Genomic DNA, 22,036 nt, shown 5'->3' on the forward strand with positions numbered 1-22,036 from the left:
AGAAAGAAAGGTTTAAAGAAAGTGTGTAAAGATCAGAGAGAAAGAAACACACTGATGTCATAAACTATGTGTCTGCGAGAGATTAAATTCATGTAAAAATGGTTATACAGAAATATTGTAATTGCAACAGAATTGCAGGAATAGCGAGAACATTTTATTTATCTGTGAGCACTATCATCCAACTTCATCATGCAGTATCTAGGCTGAATAAAGGTCTATTATATTTTAGTGCCTCCCATGAATTAAAATATGATTTATATTCACACCATGACTATAATATCCCTCAGAAACATCTTAAAGCACTTCATGAAATGAATTACTTTGAATTGCAGTTACTATTATCAAATAGATAAAGGAAGCAGCTATTTCAGGATTATACATTGCACAATACCATTCGTACCATCATGATCATACTGGCTCGATGAATGGGCCACCAAATGAATCCTGCTTCCTTACCGCTTCACTCTAACTGTTACTTTAAATAGAAAGTCAATAGTCTTCTGTTACTTACAATTGAATCTATTTCTGCTATGTTTTCAGGCAGTGCATTTTAAACACAATGGTATCCTGCGAAGAGTGTTGAGGTGAAAAAGCTCATTGATCTGTTTTTCCTTTGTATTGACAGAAAGTATTGACCGGGAGACCTCCAAATAACACCATAATATTAAAAATCAACCTATACTCAAGAAGCTGACCCTTGCTTTAATGTCTCATTCAAATATTGGCATCTTTTTGAAATGAAGCATTCCCTGATTACCATACTGCCATGTCAGCCTTCATGAAATGTTCAAGTTCTGGAGTGGACCTCGATGTTCTGCTTTTGATATGAAGGGCAAGCAGCTCACTGCCGCTTCAGATGAATGTGTGTTGCATTTATGCTGTTAATCACTTTCAGGCAACCTGTACTATTGATCTTTCAAGTAGAGAACAAAACTGACCAGCCCAATTAAGCTCAAGCGCAATATTATACAACTCTTGTTGTTGCAACTTGCTACTTTTTCCCCTGGCAAAAAGAAATTAAAAAAGGCACATTCAAAGCAGCTGCCTTAAGATTCAACTTAAACAGCATAGTAACCAAAATTATATATCTGAGAATAAAAGTCCTTTGATTTAAATCATTTAAACCATTTTCATTATTTTTTTAATTCAAAACACAAAGGTCTGATAGTTATTGTAACCTTTCCATCATGAGTAATTCATTATAATCCTCAGTTTTAATAATGATCTCTGGTATTCATATGTTGGAATATATTAGTGAAGCTTTTTGAACATTTCAGGGTGACACTGAATTGCTGGAACATAATTGTACTCGAGCCCTGCTGTGATGTAATGAATATGCATATTCTATTGATGTCAGGTATGGCACAGTGGGTAATGCTTTTGCTTCTAAGTTAGAAGGGTAATGGATTCTAACCCACTCCAGAACTGGTTACCAAGAGAAGGGGTTGGACTACTTTGCATCTCCCCTCCCCAATAATCATCAAGTTCTCCAATGCATAATGTGTATTGACTGAAATCTCATCAATCATTAGCAGTCTAATTTAAATAATTGGGGGAGTGCCATATTGCCAGAGGAGCAGTCTTTCAGAGCTTAATAGAGTAATAGTGTCATGCTATACAGAAATATTTTCTTTGCTCCACCATGACAATCAAATATCCATCTATGCTAAACCCTTTTACCAGCTTTTGGTTCATAGCCTTCTATGCTTTGGTGATTCAATGCTCATCAAAAAGTTGCAAGAGTACTTGTCTCCACCACCCCTTCAGGTAGTGCACTCCAGATTCCAGCCACCCTATGGTGAAAAACTTCTTTCTCTGATCTCCTCTAAACCTTCTCCTCCTTATCTTGACATTATGCCCTCTAGTTTTCGATGCCTCTGCTGTGTTAAACTGAAATCTCATCTGACCTGACGGGTCATCATAAAAAACACAGTATCAATATGAAGACGGGAATTTCTGGCCAGTAGTTATTGCTCAGGCAGCATCACCTAGATAGAGTGCCTGGAGATTATCACGGTCCTGTCTGTGTTACTGTGCTATACCTAAATGACTGAATACCTCACAGTGGTGCAGAAAGTAGAGCCACTGCCTCACAGTGCCAGAGACCCAGGTTTAGTGTTGACTTCAGGTGCTGTCTGTGTGGAGTCTGCACATTCTCCCTGTGACCACGTGGGTTTCCTTCAGGTGCACCACTTTCCTCCCACATCTAAAGAGATGCAGGTCAGTAGATTAATTGGCCGCAATAATTTTTCCTTAGTGTGTTGTTGAGTAGTAGAATCTGAGGGAGAGTTGATGAGAAAATGGGGAAAAATGGCATTAATGTAGAAATGAGTGGTCGATGGTCGGCATGGACTATTGTTTACTGACTACAGCTCCGCCTTCAATACAATAATCCTAAGTAAGCTTGTCACCAAACTCCAAGACCTAGGCCTCAACACCTCCTTCTGTAACTGGATCCTTGACTTTCTAACAAACAGACCGCAATCAGTGAGGATAGGCAGCGATACCTCTGACACGATTATTCTCAACACTGGTGCCCCACAAGGCTGTGTCCTCAGCCCTCTACTCTACCCCTTATACACTCACGACTGTGTGGCCAGATTCTGCTCTAACTCCATCTACAAGTTTGCAGATAATACCACCACTGTAGGCCGTATCTCAAACAGCGATGAATCGGAGTACAGGAAGGAGATAGAGAGCTTAGTGTCATGGTGTCATGACAGCAACCATGCCCTCAATGTCAACAAAACAAAAGAGCTGGTCATTGACTTCAGGAAAGGGGGAGGTGTACATGCACCTGTCCACATCAATGGTGCTGAGGTCAAAAGGGTTGAGAGCTTCACGTTCCTGGGTGGGAACATCACCAACAGCCTGTCCTGGTCAAATCACGTAGAAGCCACAGCCAAGAAAGCTCACCAGCACCTCTACTTCCTCAGGAGGCTAAAGAAATTCAGTTTGTCCCCTTTGACTCTCACCAACTTTTACAGATGCACCATAGAAAGCATCCTATCTGGATGTATCACGGCTTGGTACGGCAACTGCTCTGCCCAGAACCACAAGAAACTGCAGAGAGTTGTGGACACAGTCCAGCACATTACGGACACCAGCCTCCCCTCCTTGGCCTCTGTCTTTACCTCTCATTGTCTTTGTGAAGCAGCCAGCATAATCAAAGACTTCACCTACCTGGGACATTCTCTCTTCTCTCCTCTTCCATCGGGTAGAAGATACAGGAGCCTGAGGGCACGTACTACCAGACTTAAGGACAGCTTCTACCCCACTGTGATAAGACTATTGAACAGTTCGCTTTTCCATTGAGATGGACCATGACCTCACGATCTACCTTGTTGTGATCTTGCACCTTATTGCACTGCATTTTCTCTGTAGCTGTGACACTTTACTCAGTACTGTTATTGTTTTTACCTGTACTACATCAATGCACTCTGTAGTGACTCAATGTAACTGCACTGTGTAACAAATTGACCTGTACAATCAGTTTGTAAGACAAGCTTTTCACTGTACCTCGGTACAAGTGACAATAATAAACCAATACCAATACCTAGTGGGCCGAAGGGCCTGTTTCTGTGCTGTATCTTACCATGACTCTATGGTTGTGTTTTCTGATGCTGTGAAAGGTGCTATATAAAGACAGGTGCTTTTCTTTACAAATTTGAAACATCAGTCATTAGGCAGGAATTTTGACCTTTGACAATGTTGGCTTGAATTCGACTACCATTGACGTAAAAAAAACACAAAATACTGGAGGGAATCAGCAGGGCAGGGAGTATCTGTGGAGGAAAATGGATAGTCGACATTTTGAGTCGAGCCCCTTCATCTGGACTGATGAAGTCCTGATGAAGGGTCTTGACCTGAAACATTGACCATCTGTTTCCCTCCACAGTTGCTGCCTGACCCATTGAGTTCCTCCAGCAGTTTGGTTTTTGCTACAGATTCTAGCACCTGCGGTCTCTTGTGTCTCCATACTGCTGAAATAATTTGCTCTTAACTTCTTCCTCTGGAACCTTAATCTAGATTCTTTGCACTCTCATGTCTGCCAGTTCACACTAACAGACTGTGAGTGCATGGTGACTGCACCGGATTGGAGCGAGGGGAGTGAGTGAGCAGCCAGAATGCAATGTAACACCCAACTCATCACTCCTCACTGGTTACACCTTAGCAAGTCACCCAACTGGTTGAATCATGAGTCTACAAAGAAAGCACTGTTCTCACTATTAGCTAAATTTAAACAGTTGATCATCTAAAGTCTCAGCTGTGGCACAGTATTGTTGTTGTTATTGTCACGTGTACCGAGATACAGTGAAAAGCTTTTGTGTTGCATGCCATCCAGACAGATCATGTCATACATGATTACATGAGAAGAAAACAGAATATAGTGTTGCAGTTACAGAGAAAGTGCAGTGTAGGTAGACAAAGTGCAGAGGCCACGATGAGGTAGGTTGGAAGATAAGAAGTTCAAGAGTTCAACTCTAGGTTCAAATCCAACTCCAAACACTGAAGAGAAAAAACATCAGTGATACGTACTTAAGCAACACACAAATCGCTGGAGGAACTCAGCAGGTCAGGCATCCCATTGATGCTGCCTGACCCACTGAGTTCCTCCAGTATTTTGTGTGCTGCTCCAGATTCCAGCATCTGTAGTCACTTGTATCTCGGTTGATACTTAGTTGTGAGGGAGCACTGCATCACTCGAGGTACTGTCTCTTAAAGGAGATGTTGACATGACTTTGTCATTTAGACGTAAAAAAATCCCATTGACATGACATTGAAACATAGCAGGAGTGCTAAACCCTGCCTCCTGATCTGTATTTGTCCCTTGGTTAACATTGTTCAACAGATTGCCTGGTCATTATTGGTACTGCTTCTTGTGAGAGCTTGCTGAGCACAAATTGATTGCTATGTTTCATTCAGAACAGTGACCGTCATTCAAAAATACTTCACTGTAAAGCCCTTTCGGATGATGTGTGTAGTTATGAAAGGTGCTATATTAACTTTCCTTCTTAAGGTGACAAATCAGCAAAATTTCCTGACATCACCTCGATGTGATACCAGGATTAGATTATAAATAGGCATTAAGGTATTACACATTTATAAGCTCCAAGATTTCAATTGATCTCACCTGGAGAGACTCTGTTCTTGGGTAAGAGAATACTTATCAGCACATAAGCACATCATTGAAGATATCAGCCTTACCAATAAGCCCAAAAACTTTGTAAGTGACAAAATGCCTTTTAATGCATCTATTGTCTAAAGTTTAAATACACTTATAAACTCCAGTAAAAGCAGAGGGGCAACACAACAGTGGCCATGGACAATCATAAGTGCTATTGGGGTCCCTCTTCTCCATAACATCACGTTCAGCTCCACCCTAATACCCACAGATTCTCTCAAAATTAAAAAAAATGGAACGACCAAACATTAAAAAGCATTGGATTTTCTTCAATAGGTCTCTCTGTTCATTCAATATTTTGAAATTATAATCAAGCAGCAAGATACACTGCATCTACAGCAGGGAATAACTGACCCTTTGGTTTGTCCATTATTGTAAATTGCATCTGATGTATAGGTGAGTAGTAGAATCTTGGGGGAATTGATGAGAGTGTTGCAAGAATTTGATTGTCCATCAAAAGGAATTAACCAGAATAACACGTCCTCCACCTGAGATTGTGGCAAATCTTTTCCACTATACTTGGGAAATATGAATCACTGGGAGTGGAATTATCAAAAGTGTCGCTTAACTTGCATTAACTAATTTTTATGAAGCAAAGCACAACACTGCACTTTCATTCTTCAAAGAAACAAGTATCAGTGTCCTTGTCACACCAGTGAATAAATCGCTACTTCCTACTGGAATATCAGTTAACCTCTTTTTTTGGTCCAAAATATATACTTTAGCTGTTCCCTCTCAGGTCAACAATGAAAGTTTTAATTCTGTATTTATTCCATTGATAGTATACTCTTAATTTGTTTCAAGAAAATATAAACAAACAGATGTTAACAGATAGTGTTTCGGAAAATAAAGCCTAATTATATGTACCAGTCACATCCTCTCTCAAAAATACCCAGAGCAGTTTTTTTTGTGATAGATAACGGCAGTGATACTCACAGCTATGGCAGGTTTCTCCAGTGTAGCCAGTCCCGGCACAGTCACAGTGAAAGGTGTTCCAGGACTGAGAGCATTCTCCTCCATGTTCACAGTAATTTGGCAAACACCTACAATTAGAAGAATTACCATTGTGATGACCTGCTTGCTGGCAAGTATTTGGAACAAGCTTTCTTGAAAAGTAGACAACATTTTCAACAGAGAAACCATTGGATGATCCCATCATTGGATGATCCACACTAGTATGACATCCCATGTAAAGACTTACCTTGTATACAGTCAGTACTTTTACCAGGAAGAGTTCAGATGATTGGGCAATTCCCTTGTCAATCAAACATGGAACCCACCTTGCTATTAGTGACCGAGATTAATTTTATGGACGTGATTGATATGAAACTACCCATCATTTGCTACATTTTTTTTTAGTGAAATTACCTTGCCTTTACTGTGTGAAGTTGCTGAAGTTTCAGTTTCAGCTACTCTTTAAGTAGATCATAATGAATGAACTTCATTTACTGTGCACTTGAATCATTGTTGTAAGTCCAGGACTTCACCTCACCACTGACTGAATGATGGCATTGTATCATTAATAAATACTCTGAAAAATTTAACATTGATACAGATTTTGTGCCCACTGATGCATTTTTTTGTGTGTTAGGATTTCAAGGTTTCATGAACTTGGGTTGTAATTGTAAGGTAACATGTTTGTGAGAAAATCTGAGGATCGTTGCGATCTAAAGTTGCGATCAAAAATCATCACGGCAGACTTTGCTTAGATGAGTCTGATTGATCCACAAATTTAATTCTCCACAATCGTCTGCAAGCTTGCAGTGATGATGAAATCCCATGCAAATTGTAGATTGCCACAAGCCATTGGCTGACTTATGGAAACACTAGAGACTGCAGATGCTGGAATCTCAAGCAACAAACAATCTGCCAGAGGAACTCAGTGAGTCGAGCAGCATCTGTGGGGGGGAGAGGATTTGTTAACACTTTGGGTCAACGCCCTGCGTCAGGACTGAGAATATGAGAATGGAGAAGGGATAAAACAAGATATCTTTATTAGTCACATGTACATCGAAACACACAGTGACATGCATCTTTTGCGTACAGTGTTCTGGGGGCAGCCCACAGGTGTCGCCACGCTTCCGGCACCAATATAGCATGCCCACAACTTCCTAACCCATATGCCTTTGGAATGTGGGAGGAAACCGGAGCACCCGGAGGAAACCCACGCAGACACGGGGAGAACATACAACCTCCTTACAGACAGCAGCAGGAATTGAACCCAGGTCGCTGGCGCTGTAATAATGTCACGCTAACCTCTACACTACTGAAATAGCCAATATGAAGAGGAGAGGGGGAGTGGTGAGACTAGGGCCAGAGATGATTGGTGGACTGGTGTGGGGGAGAGGGGTTGTTGAATGATGACAGGCAACTTGAGCTATGTAGGGAAGGAGGAGGTGTGGAGTTAGGAGGCATGATAGATGGAGGCAGACAAAACAGAAGGAAGATGGAGCCAGGAGAGGGGGTGGGGATGGTGAAGGTAGAGACTGCCGCTGGAGGGTAATAACTGGGAACACAAAGGCTCATGTTCTCCCTGTGTCTGCGTGAGTTTCCTCCGGGTGCTCTGGTTACTTCCCCCATTCCAAAGACATACGGGTTAGGAAGTTGTGGGCATGCTATGTTGGCGCCGGAAGTGTGGCGACACTTGCGGGCTGCCCCCAGAACACTCTATGCAAAAGATGCATTTCACTGTGTGTTTCGATGTACATGTGACTAATAAAGAAATCTCATCTCATCTCTCATCTCAATATCCTGAACTTTATTTCATGGGATTTTTGTTATTTCTAGACTTGGAAATTAAAGTGTCATTAAATTGCCTTGGCAATTAATCAAAAGGTAACCTTTTAACAAGATAATTGTAACTGATGGCTATTATCAAATCTCACACCATCAACATGCCTGGAGTCACCAATGACCAGAAACTTGACTGGCAGATCCACATAATTCTGCAACTAGGGTCAATAGCTGGGTTTTCTTTGTTGAGCAGCTCATGCCCAGAACATCAAATCTGTTCCTCCATGCACAAGGCACAGGAGGATGATGGAATGCCCTACCTGGATGAGTGTGACTCCAACAAGATATAGGAGGCTCAATGTTATCCAGGTCAAAAAATTCCATTTGATCAACCCACCCTCCACCTTATTCACTACCATATCCATGTGACTAAAACATGTGCCATACACAATTACTATTCAAGGCATTTCCCAATCACATGACTTTTACAACCCAGAAAAAAGAGGCAGCAGGCATATGGGAACACCTCAAAAGCTTAAAATCACGTATCATTTTCATTTGGAAATATATTGCCATCCTTGCAATTTCATTGGGCCAAAAATCTTTGTTGTAACATCACTTCAAGAACTGGAGAGACACAAAGTGGAGGCCTAATACCATCTTCTCAAGGGTGATTACAGGTAGATAATAAATGCTGACCTTGTCAGATCCTGTGATCAACCTTTCTTGGCCAAAAAATGTAAAAATATGAAAGTGAGGTCTCATTTCCACTGTATAAGAAGGTGGGAGGCAGCATAAAGGAAATTACAGACCTATTAGTCTGACGTCGGTGCTGGGAAAGTTATTAGAATTGATCTTCAAGGATGAGGTTATGGAATACCGAGAGGTGCAAGGCAAGATAGGTCCAAGCCAACATGGTTTCATAAAGGGAAGATCCTGCCTGACCAACCTATTGGAGTTTTTTGAAGAAATCTCAGGTAGGGTGGATAAGGGAGAGGCGGTAGATGTTGTGTATTTAGTCTTTCCAAAGGCCTTCGACAAGGTGCCGCACAAGAGACTGATTAATAAAATGAGAGGTCATGGGATTACAGGTAGGATAACAGAATGGGTGGAGCATTGGCTGGTTGGCAGAAAGCAAAGGGTGGGAATAAAAGGGTCCTGCTCTGGTTGGCTACTGGTTACTAGTGGTGTTCCGCAGGGGTCGGTGTTGGGGCTGCTTCTTTTTACCCTGTACGTCAACGATTTGGATGATGGAGTAAATGGTTTTGTGGCTAAATTTGCGGATGACACCAAGATAAGTGGAGGGGTAGAGAGTATTGAGGAGACAGGAAGGTTGCAGAAAGACCTAGATAGTTTAGGAGAATGGGCAAGGAAATGACAGATGAAATTCAATGTTGAGAAATGTGCAGTTGTACGCTTTGGAAACAGAAATAAATGGGCAGATTATTATCTAGAAGGGGAGAAAATTTGAAGTACAGAAGTACAAAGGGACTTGGGGGTACTCGTGCAGGACACCCTAAAGGTTAACCACCAGGTCAGATTGGTGGTAAAGAAAGCGAATGCTATGTTGGCATTCATTTCTAGAGCTATTGTGTATAAAAGTAAGGAAGTGTTGATGAGGCTCTACGGGTCACTGGTGAGACCTCATTTGGAATACTGTGTGCAGTTTTGGGCACCATATCTTAGGAAGGATGTGCTGATGTTGGAGAGGGTTCAGAGGAGATTTACGAGGATGATTCCCGGAATGAAAGGGCTTACATATGATGAGCATTTGTCAGCTCTTGGACTGTACTCACTGAAGACTGAGAGGGGGCCTCATAGAAAATGTTGAAAGGACTGGACAGAGTAGATGTGGTCAAGCTGCTTCCCTTGGTGGGCAAGTCCAGGACCAGAGGGCACAATCTTAGAATTAGAGGGTACAGGTTTAAAACAGAGATGAGGAGAAATTTCTTTAGCCAGAGGGTAGTGAATTTATGGAATTCCTTGCCACGCACAGCAGTGGAGGCCGGATCATTGGAGGCGTTTAAAGAGGAGCTAGATAGGTATCTAATTAGTCAAGGTATCAAAGGATATGGGGATAAGGCCGGAAACTGGGGTTGGAATAGTTTTTTTTTGGCTCATGGAGCAGACTCCCCCCCCCATTTCTCATTTCTTTTTTCCCCTTTTCTTTAGAGCAGACTCGATGGGCCGAATGGCCTACTTCTGCTCCCTTGTCTTGTGATCATGCATTCAGAATAAGAAATTTTTTTCATTGGTTTAAAAAGATCATAGTTTACATCCATTTTTCCTCTTACTCTTTACATTTGCCTTTTTTTTCCCCTATATCTTAATTTTTCCCCTTTCCAATTCTTCATACTTGATTTGACTGAATCGAACCCCTTTAATTCACACTTGGATGTTTCCTCTTTAGATTCCAATCCTGCTACCTCCCTGATTAAGGGTATTCAGTGTTCTATGGCTTATGGAGGTCTCAGAGACCACCAAGTCATAGAGATATACAGCATGGAAACAGGACATTTGGCCCACCAAGTCCATGCCGACCATCAACCCTAATCCTACATTAATCCCATTTTTTGTTCTTCTTACATTCTCATCAATTTCTCCAAGATTCTACCACTCACTGATACACTAGGGGCAATTTTCAGAGGACAATTAACCTACCAACCCATACATCTTTGGAATGTGGGAGGAAACCAGAGCACTCGAAAGAAACCAATAATGTCACCAGGAGAAAACGCCTCTGAAACGAAAAAGTTTCTAATATGAGAGCATTGGACAGTATTGAACAGGATAGAAATTGGTTTATTGGTTTGGTTTATTTTGTCACATGACACCAAGGTACAGTGAAAATCTTTGTTTCGCATGCCATTCATACAGATTATTTCATCACAACAGTGTATTGAGGTAGTGAAAGGGAAAACAATGAAGAATAAAGTGTTACAGTTACAGAGAAAGTACAATGCAGGCAGACAATGAGGTGCAAGGGCGTGACGAGGTAGACTATGAGGTCAAGAGTCCACCTTACTGCACTAGTGGACCGTTCAATAGTCTTGTAACAGTGGGATAGAAGCTGTCCTTGAGCCTGGTGGTACGTGCATTCAGCTATCAACTTCTTAACACATCTTGCACAGTAGTGGATTCTAACCAATCCGTTTCAAGTCCAGGAAATCATATCTGATCTTATAAATAAATAGGTACACACATATGCACAACCACAAGAGCCCTCTCTTGAAAAGGTATTGGTCAATTGATACTCATAGATATCAGCTGTGGTTCACCACCATCCATTGATTGCGTTTAGATAGCTGAAAACAAGAATCTATCCTGATAATCTAATGAGATGCTGAGGGAGCACTGCAAAGTTGGAAATGCAGATGAACTGGGTGGCACAGTGCTATGGTTAGCAGAGGTGCTACGTTGCTTGGTATGGCAACTGCTCTGCCCGAGACTGCAAGGAGCAACAGAGAGCTGTGAACACAGTCAGCACATCACAAAAACCAGCCTCCCCTCCATGGACGCTGTCTACACTTCTCACTGCCTCAGTAAAGCAGCCAAATTAATCAAGGACCCCACCCACCCCGGGCATTCTCTCTTCTCCCCCCTCCCATCTGGCAGAAGATACAAAAGCCTGAAAGCACATATCACCAGGCTTCAGGACAGCTTCGATCTTGCCATTATAAGACTATTGAACAGTCCTCTAGTACAATAACACGGACACTTGACCTCACAATCCCCCTCATCATGCCCTTGCACCTCATTGTCTGCCTGCACGTCACTTTCTCTGTAACTGTAACACTTTATTCTACAACACTTTATTCTGCAACCTGATGTTGCTCTTGTACTTCCTCAATGTACTGATGTGATTGGTGGCAGATTAGTGTAGCGGTTAGCATATCACTATTACAACACCAGTGACCAGGGTTCAATTCCCGCCACTGTCTATAAGGAGTCTGTACGCTCTCCCCGAGCCTGCGTGGGTTTCCTCCGGGTGCTCTGGTTTCCTCCCACATTCCAAAGACATACAGGTTAGGAGTTGTGGGCATGCTGTGTTGGTGCCAGAAGAGTGGTGACACTTGTGGGCTGCCCCCCCAGCACATTCTCAGTACGCAAAAAGATGAAATTCACTGTGTGTTTTGATGTGCATGTGACTAATAAGTAAATATCAAAAAATATCTAGGATGAATTGATCTGTCTGGATGGTATGCAAAACAAAGTTTTTCACTGTACCTTGTTGCATGTGACAATAATAAACCAATTTACCAAATACTGTGTCCAAAAGTCGAGTGAATGATGAGAGGCATGGCATCTTGCTCCACCTGCATCGCCCCGACCTTCTGTGTTATCCTAGCCTCTGTCACAATACGCAAATGCACAATTCAGGATTATGATTATGTTAACTAGCAAGGAAAATTGGGTGGAACATTGGCGGATGGAACTCAATCCCAACAAGCGCAAGGTAATGTATTTTGGGAAATAAAACAATGGTTGGACATATACAGTAAATGGTAGGATGCTAAGGAGTGTGGAAGAACAAAGGGACCTTGGGGTTCAAGTCCATTGTTCCCTAAAAGGAGTAACACTGGTAGGTGGTGTGGTGAAGAAGGCATATGGCACACTTGCCCTGATAGGTTGGGGCATAAAGTTGGGATGTCATATTGCAACTTTTCATAACACAGGTTAGACCACACTTGGAACATTGTGTGCAATTCTGGTCGCCACACTATAGGAAAGGATATGGTTACACTGGAGAGAATGCAGACGAGATTCACCAGGATGTTGCTCGGATTGAAGGACTTTAGTTACAAGGAGAGATTGGATAGAGTGGGTATATTTTCCTTGAAGCAAAGGAGGCTGAGGAGTGAACTGATAGATATAAAATTATAAGTCCGTGACTGCCTGGGTTTCCTCCCACATTCCAAAGATGTATGGGTTAGGAAGTTGTGGGCATGCTGTGTTGGTGCCAGAAACGTGGCGACTCTTGTGGGCTGCCCCCAGAACACTCTACGCAAAGATGCATTTCACTGTGTGTTTCAATGTACATGTGACAAATAAAGAAATCTTAAATCTTAATAGTCAAGATCTTTTTTGCATGGTAGGTATCAGAAATAGGAGGGCATTGTTTTAAAGTGAGAGGAAGGAATTTTAAAGGGGATTTTTTTTAAAAACATGAGAGTGGTTGATATCTAGAAAGTGCTGCCAGAAGAGGTGGTGAAATCAGATATAATTACTATATTTAAGAGACATTTTGACAAGCACTTGAACAGACAAGACAGAGGATACAGAGGTAGGCACAGTAGTGTAGCAGTTAGTGTAACGCTATTCCATCACCAGCGACCTGGGTTCAATTCCGGCCGCTGTCTGTAAGGAGTTTGCATGTTCTCCCCGTGACTGCATGGTTTTCCTCCGGGTGCTCCGGTTTCCTCCCACATTCCAAAGACGTACGGGTTAGGAAGTTGTGGGCACGCTATGTTGGCACTGGAAGCATGGCGACACTTGCAGGCTGACCCCCAGAACACTCCATGCAAAAGATACATTTCACTGTGGGTTTTGATGTACACGTGACTAATAAAGAAATCTTATCTTATATGAGCAAGCGCAGGTAAATAGGATTACTGTAGATGGGCAAAAATGTTGGAATGGATGTAGTGGGCTGAAAGACCTGTTTCTGTGCTGTTCAACTGCATGACTTTATTAGCAGTGGCTGCAGAACTGCCAATTGCTGTTCAGTGTGATCTGTCTCATTGCTTTCCTTTGTGCCTCTCTTAATCCAGCCCTCCTTGAATTCTTCTTCTGCACCTGGTTTGACTCCTTCTCCAGCTGTCTTTGGTGAAGAAGATATAGCCCGTTACTCTCATCACCCTGCTAACAGGAAGTAATTCCAGAAAGCTGTGGCACAAAAATATCTGAGCTGAAGGGCACGTGAAAAACTATCTAATGGAGAAGATGATAAATCACTCTGCTCCAATGAGATTTAGCCCATCAGTTCTTAAAGCTCTGACTTTTTTTTGGCAGAAAGAACATTAAGTATGTCTGTGAGGCAAGGGGAAAACATTTTTTTCTCATCAGGCCTGAGAATTGTTAATTCTTTTTTTTTGTCGTCATCAACTTCCAATTCAAAATCAAGAACCTGCTTGCATTATTTTAATGTCAAATTAAGCAGTGGTGCAAAGAAAGTTTGGATTTTAGTACTTAAGTTAACACAGCTCATTTACCCCTTGTTATGCCTTCTGTATATCGTTACAGAAAAACAGGCAAGGCTCTCCAAAAAGAATCTATTGCATGAACAGTTTGAGACATATTTGCATAATGAGGGACATACATAGAGGTTATTCAACATTATTTCCTTGATATGGAAAGTCCTGTTGAGAGCTCTGTAGTGGCGAAATAATTTGATAATAGAAATCATGAAAATGTGTTCAAGACAATTCAACCGAAAAATAGTGATGAAAGTGTACTGCAAAATATTAGATCAGTATCAGACCCCGAGTCCTGGCTCAGTTTTTTGCCTTCTTGTCTGCAAGGTATATTCCATGCAGCAACTACACAGATTCTCCAGAATTACAGTGATGATATTACTGGTCTGGACAAACTACAGTACATGTGTCAGTGCACTTGGGTCTCTCTCCATTGTGGTGTGGAAAAAATAGAACTTCCTGAAGGCAGATCTTACCTGCCATTCTGGCTCTGAACTTGAAACCAGATTATACAAAATTGAGGGGCCAAGTATACTTCATATTTGGCCCCCGAGATTTATGCCAGCCACAGTTTATATATACAGCACAGTCCCTTTCAGTTACACGAAGTCACGGTCTTCATTAAGAAGCAAATTAAGCTCAGTGGTTTGGTGGAACACAGTACCACACAGGAACAGGCTCTTGAGCCCACCAAGTCTGCACCAACCATGATGCCAGTCGAACTAATTCCATCTGACCTCACATGGTCAATGTCTCTATCTCCTGCCTCTTCATGTGTCTGTCCAAAACATCTCTTAAACATTACTATTGTATCTGCTTCTACCGCCTTTCTTTGCAAAGAGGTTTCAATTTGATTTTGACAAATTGGCTGAGTGGACAAGTGCCTGGCAGGTGTAGTTTATGTGGATATGAGGTTGTCAACTTTGGTTCCAAAAACAGAGGTGGGTAATTATCTGCACGATAGATTCAGAAAAGAGAAAATGCAAGTGAAAGTTGAAGTTCCTTGTACACCAGTCACTGAAAGCAAGCAGCTACAAAGGGAAGTGGTACGTTGGCCTTCATTCAAGATGTTGTGAGCACAGAATCAAGGATATCTGTACAGACTCATGGTGAGACCCCATCTGGAGTTTTGATTTCCTTATCGATACTGCATCCCTTCCCAAATCCTGACTTCGGTCTTACACTACAAAGTCTTTTTGGTGTATTGTAAATAAGTCATGTGGTCAGTGACATCATCATTTATAGATGGACACATATGGAAGCACTATCATATTGCCAGTTCCTTGTTGTTAGAATAAAGTAAATATCCTTGACAGAAACTCCTGGGACCTTAACTGTTTTAAGTAAAACTTACAAGAACTTCTCATTACAAGAACTCCCAAGAACTCCAGCTGTATCCTTGGGATACATTGCTATCAGTGACAAGTTAAAAAAAAATCAGGGGAAAAATAATCAATGTTACGCCTTTAATGTTCTCACCTCATGGTGTGTGAAAACTCTGCAGATGTGGCAAGAAAACAAAAAGTGGGGAAAAGATAATAGGAAACAGGGTCCACCATTGAAATATGCTTACTGCAGGCTCAGCAGGTTCATTGTGCATGGGTGTTGCAGATTAGATCAAAGGGAATTGGTGAAAGCTCCAGGGAGGAGCACAGCTGTGGTTCTTAAAGTGGCACTGTTTAATGTTTAAAGCAAAATAAAGCAAGAAATAAGCCTGGTGTGAAAGTCCAAACACACCAGAGACTTGAGTAGTGAAAGATCATGTTGGTGCAAAATGAAAAGAAATAGTAATTCAAGCAGGAGCAGGCTACATTGGTGAGTAAATTGCTCCCATGCTATAAGGAGAGGAGATATTTTTTCAAAGCGACTAATGTTCTTCAGCGGGAATACAATGCAGAAAACATGCAAGAATTGATCGCTGTAGTGAGGGAACGCAAAAAAGCAATATTATTCTTGGAAACTAGCTCCAAATTATATCACTTTGTAACTCTTCAGAAAGCTCATTTGCAGAGGTGGTTAAGCCATTGGAGGAGTGCACAACCAATAGCTCTGAGGTAGTGAAGTGGCACATGTACTCAAAAGTGAAGAAAATAAAGACATTGTTCTGTTGCTCTCAATGGTATTGTAACTGAGAAAGGCTTCTGGATCAAGCACTCCATAGAACCACAGAACACTACAGCACAGAAGCCAGGCCATTTGGCCCTTCTAGTCTGTGCTGAAACTTTATTCCACTAGTCCCATTGACCTGCACCCAGTCCATAACCCTCCAGACCTCTCCCATCCATGTGTCTATCCAATTTATTCTTAAAACTTAAGAGTGAGCCTGCATTTAACACGTCAGATGGCAGCTCGTTCCACACTCCCACCACTCTCAGAATGAAGTTCCCCCTAAATCTTTCCCCTTTCACCCTAAAGTCATGTTCTTTCATAATTATCTCTCCTAATCTAGGTGGAAAGAGCCTACTCACATTTACTCTTGTCTGTCACTCAGTACAGCTTCATTTCTGCTCTGGGACAGAGAAATACCGTCAATGCTGTTAGGTATAAAAATATCCCCTATGTTTGATTTGGCAAGTAGGACGTGATTTCTATGGAGATGGCAGCCAAAAATGCCTGGGAATTCCATTCTGTGATAAAGAGTTTCTCCTGGGAGCTGGAGACCCAAGGAGATGGGTGAGAAGGATAATAGGCAATAAGGGAAGCAGCAGCAAGGGACCCTGTGATAAGTCCATGAGTTTGTACGCAGAGGTGAGTCTATGTGTAAGTGACCAGATGGCACCTACATGTGTGCCTATCTATGTGTGGTCTGCAGTTGTCTTGGTCCTCCTTGCCTATGGATCAAGACCTTTCTCTGTGAACCTATGTGGTAGCCAGTGTACAAAAAGAAATCATGTACAGAAATTTCCTGGAACGTCAGGCCCTCATGGACAATTCCAACAGTGAGACACCCGAATCCCCCTGCACTATCATAAACTGAGAACTCAGATGCTTTGACATCAACATCACCATGCTGTGTGAGACATATTGAGCAGGAGACCACCAGTTTACAGAATTAAGTCAGTCAGTGTGTACATTAACTTTTGAAAAACTGCTCCCTGAATTGCAGTGTGGATTCCATCCATCTGGAGGTATAGTGAACACTATCTTCACTATGGAAAATCTCCAAGAAAAATGCAGAGGACAGCCACAACCACCATACTTAACCTTTTCCAACCTCACTAAAGTTATTGTTTCTATCACTTGGGAGGCTCGATGGAACATCCTTCTCAAATTCGGCTGCCCACCAAAATTCAGCTGCATCTTACATTTGCTCCATGACAGCATGTTACAAGATGTTAGTCAGACTGCATTTGGAGTATTGTGGCCCCATATCCAAGAAAGGATGTTCTGGTGCTGGAGAGGATCTGGAGGTTTACGAGAATTATCCTGAGGGTGAAAGGGTTAAAGTATGAGGAATATTTGATGGTTCTGGACCTGTATTCACTGGAGTTTAGAAGGATGAGGGGGGATCTCATTGAAACCTACCTAATATTGAAAGGCCTGGATAGAGTGGAGGTGGAGAGGATGTTTCCAGTAGTGGGAGAGTCCAGGACTGGAGGGCACAGGCTCGGAATAAAAAGACGTCCCTTTAGACCAGAGATGAAGAGGAACTTCTTTAGCCAAAAGGTGGTGAATCTGTGGAAATCATTGCCACAGACGGCTGTAGAGCCCAAGTCATTGGGTATATTAAAGCGGAGGTTGATAGGTTCTTGATTAGTATGGGTGTCAAAGGTTATGGGAAGAAGGCAGGAGAATGAGGTTGAGAGAGAAAAATAAATCAGCCATGATCAAATGGCAGAGCAGACTCAATGGGTCGAATGGCCTAATTCTGCTGCCATGTCTTATGGTCAAGTAAGCCGTTGCAATAGCCAATGGATCTACAACAGGGCCAATTACAGTGAAAAGCAGTGCCAAATAAGGCTGCATCATTGAACCATAGAACACTACAGCACAGAAAACAGGCCATTCTAGTCTGTGCCGAAACGTTATTCCACTAGTCCCACTTACCTGCACCCAGTCCATAACCCTCCAGACCCCTCCCGTCCATGTATCTATCCATTTATTCTTAAAACTTCTGAGTGAGCCCGTATTTACTACATCAGATGGCAGTCCGTTCCATACTCCCACCACTCTGAGTGAAGAAGTTCCCCCTAATATTCCCCATAAACATTTCCCCTCTCACCCTAAAACCATGTCCTCTCGTACTCATCTCTCCTAATCTAGGTGGAAAGAGCCTACTCACATTAACTCAGTCAATACACCTCATAATTTTGAAAACCTCTATCAAATCTCCTCTCATTCTTCTGCGCTCCAAGGAATAAAGGCCTAACCTGTTCAATCTTTCCCTGTAACTCAACTCCTGAAGACCCAGCAACATTCTAGTAAATCTCCTCTGCACTCTTTCAATCTTACTGATATCCTTCCTATAGTTAGGTGACCAGAACTGCACACAATACTCCAAATTTGGCCTCACCAATGTCTTATACAACCTCACCGTAACATCCCAACTCCTATACTCAATACTTTGATTTATGAATGCCAGGATGCCAAAAGCCTTCTTTACAACCCTGTCTACATGTGACACCACTTTCAGGGAATTATGTATCTGAACTCACAGATCCCTCTGTTCCGCACTCCTCAGTGCCCTACCATTTACTGTGTATGTCCTACCTTGATTTGTCCTTCCAAAATGCAACACCTCACACTTGTCTGCATTAAATTCCATCTGCCATTTCTGGCCCATCCTTCCAGTTGGTTCAGATCCCTCTGCAAGCTTTGAAAGCCTTCCTCGCTGTCCACTACGCCTCCAATCTTAGTATCATCACCAACCTTGCTGATCCAATTTACCACATTATCATCTAGATCATTGATATAGACAACAAACAACAATGGCCCCAGCACAGATCCCTGAGGCACACCACTAGTCACAGACCTCCAGTCTGAGAAACAATCATCCACTACCACTCTCGGTCTTCTGCCACAGACAATTTTGAATCCAGTTTACAACCTTTCCATGGATACCTAGTGTCTGAACCTTCTGAACTAACCTCCCATGTGGGCCCTTGTCAAAAGCCTTACTGAAGTCCATGTAGACAACATCCACAGCCTTTCCATCATCTACTTTCTTGGTAACCTCCTCGAAAAACTCTACAGGATTCATTAAACACGATCTACCACGCACAAAGCCATGCCGACTATCCTTAATCAGCCCTTGGCTGTCCAAATACTTGCATATCCGATCTCTCAGAACACCTTCCAATAATTTACCCACTACTGATGTCGGGCTCACTGGCCTGTAATTACCTGGTCTACTTTTAGATCCTTTTTTAAACAACAGAACAACATGAGCTACCCTCCAGTCCTCCGGCACCATACCCGTGGCTAGGGACATTTTAAATATATCTGCCAGGGCCCCTGCAATTTCTACACTAGTCTCTCTCAATGTTTGAGGAAATATCTTATCAGACCTGGGGGATTTATCTACCTTTATTTGCTGTAAGGCAGCAAACATATCCTCCTCTTTAATCTCTATATGTTCCATGACACTATTGCTCGTTTCCCCTCCTTCCATATCCACTATGCCAGTTTCCTGAGTAAATACTGATGCAAAGATCTGTTTAAGATCTCCCCATCTCCTCAGGCTCCACACAGACGACCACTCTGATCTTCTAGGGGACCAATTTTGTCCCTTACTATCCTTTTACTCTTCATATACTTGAAACCCTTTGGGTTTACCTTCACATTATCTGCCAAAGCAAACTCACGTCTTCTTTTTGCCTTCCTGATTTCTTTTGCAATTTTCTTACTTTTTCTATACTCTTCAAGTACCTCATTTGTTCCTAGTTGCCTATAACTGCTATACACCTGTTTTTCTTAACCAGATCGCCAATATCCCTTGAAAACCAAGATTCCCTATGCTTGTTAACTTTGCCTTTAATCTTAGCAGGAACATGCAAACTCTGCACTCAAAATTTCACCTTTGAAGGCCTTCCACTTACCGAACACATTCTTGCCAGAAAACAACTTATCCCAATCCACTCTTCCTAGATCCTTTCTCATTTCCACAACTATGGCCTTTCTCCAATTTAGAACCTCTACTCAAGGACCAGACCTCAATTTAGAAAACTTTCCTGAACACGTTTGACAAATTCCAAACCATCCAGCCCTTTCACAGTGTGGGAGTCCCAGTCAATATGTGGAAAACTAAAATCCCCTACTATTACAACTTTCTGTTTCTTACATCGGTCTGCCATCTCACTACAGATTTGTTCCTCTGACTATTGGGCAGTCTATAATACAACCCTATTAGTGTGGCCACACCTTTCCTGTTCCTCAGCTCCACCCATATGGTGTCTGTTGTCCTGTCTACGCACAGCTGTGATATTTTCACTGATTAATAATGCCACTCCTCCCCCTTTCATCCCTCCCCCTCTATCACGTTTGAAACAACAGAACCCTGGAACATTGTTGCCAGTCCTGCCCCTCCTGCACCTAAGTCTCACTAATAGCAATAATGTCATAATCCCACGTGCCAATCCACACCCTAAACTCATCTGCCTTACCTACAATACTCCTTGCATTGAAATAGATGCACCCGAGAACATTTCTGTCACGTACAAACCTTTCATTTCTGTCGATACCTGCAGTCCTCACATGACCTTTTTCCTCCTCCACATCACTATCTGCTCTAACACTCTGGTTCCCCTCCCCCTGCAAATCTAGTTTAAACCCCCTGGAGCAGCACTAGCAAACCTACCCGCAAGTATGTTAGTCCCCCTCCAGTTCAGGTGCAAACTGTCCTATCAGAATAGGTCCCACCTTCCTTGCAACAAAGCCCAATTGTCCAGAAACATGAAGCCCTCCTTCCTGCACCATTTCCTTAGCCACGTATTTAGCTGCATGATCCTCCTATTTCTAGCCTCACTAGCTCATGGCACAGGTAGCAATCCTGAGATTACAACCTTGGAGGTCCTGTCCTTCAACTTTGCACCTAATTCTCTAAACTCTTTGCAGGACCTCCTCCTCCTTCCTATCCATGTCATTGGTCCTTACGTGGACCATGACATCTGGCTGCTCGGCATCCCTCCTGAGAATTTCGAGGACTCAATCCGAGATATCGTGGACCCTGGCACCAAGGAGGCAACAGACCATCCGGGATTCTCGATCTCTCCCACAGAACCTCCTATCTGTCCCCCTAACTATTGAATCCCCTATCACTACTGCTCTCTCCTTTTCCCTCCTTCCTTTCTGAGCTGAGGGTCCCGTCTCGGTGCCAGAGACGCGACCACTGCAACTTGTCCCTGGTAGGTCATCCCCACCAGCAGTATCCAAAATGGCATACTTATTGTTGATGGGAACAGCCACACAGGTGCTCTGCTCTTTCTGTCTATACCCCTTCCCTTTCCTTACAGTCACCCAGCTACCTGCCTCCTGACTTTTAAGGGTGACCACCTCCCTGAAACTCCTGTCTATTTCTACCTCTGCCTCACAAATGATCCAGAGTTCATCCAGCTCCAGTTCCCTAACTCGGTTAGTCAGGAGCTGCAGCTGAATGCACCTTTTACAGTGTTGTCCCTGACTTCCCACATACTGCATACAGAGCACACGACTGCCCTGACTGCTGCCTTCATTACCTATTCCTGTGTTAATTAAATTAAAGGAACTTACCAGCCTTACTTCTCTGGGAGCAAACTTGTCCTCAGCCTCTGCTCACCAAAGCCTCAAAGCTCCACTCTTACCCTGAGCCACTCACACACTTGCCACTCCTCTTCAGTTACCCCTCCTTATATTTGTCCCTGCCAATTATCTCAAGTACACACTCCCTCTAATCAAGCATGCAATACTCTGTTTAACCCTTCAGTTACCCTCCCCTTATTAAGCTTTT

At 42.6% G+C, this 22,036-nt stretch overlaps 1 protein-coding gene across 3 annotated transcripts in view; it reads right to left on the reverse strand.

The window, feature by feature from the left end:
- The window catches only part of LOC127572752 (contactin-associated protein-like 5), a 1,205,714-nt gene that overhangs the window by 539,315 nt on the left and 644,363 nt on the right, over positions 1 to 22,036 (reverse strand). For all 3 annotated transcript variants that reach the window (XM_052020359.1, XM_052020369.1, XM_052020350.1), the window contains exon 11: positions 6,122 to 6,228. In XM_052020359.1, the coding sequence (XP_051876319.1) occupies positions 6,122 to 6,228 (107 nt within the window). The remainder of the gene's footprint in view (positions 1 to 6,121; positions 6,229 to 22,036) is intronic.

The sequence above is a fragment of the Pristis pectinata genome, chromosome 1, assembly GCF_009764475.1.
Source record: "Pristis pectinata isolate sPriPec2 chromosome 1, sPriPec2.1.pri, whole genome shotgun sequence".
Classification (NCBI taxonomy): domain Eukaryota; kingdom Metazoa; phylum Chordata; class Chondrichthyes; order Rhinopristiformes; family Pristidae; genus Pristis; species Pristis pectinata.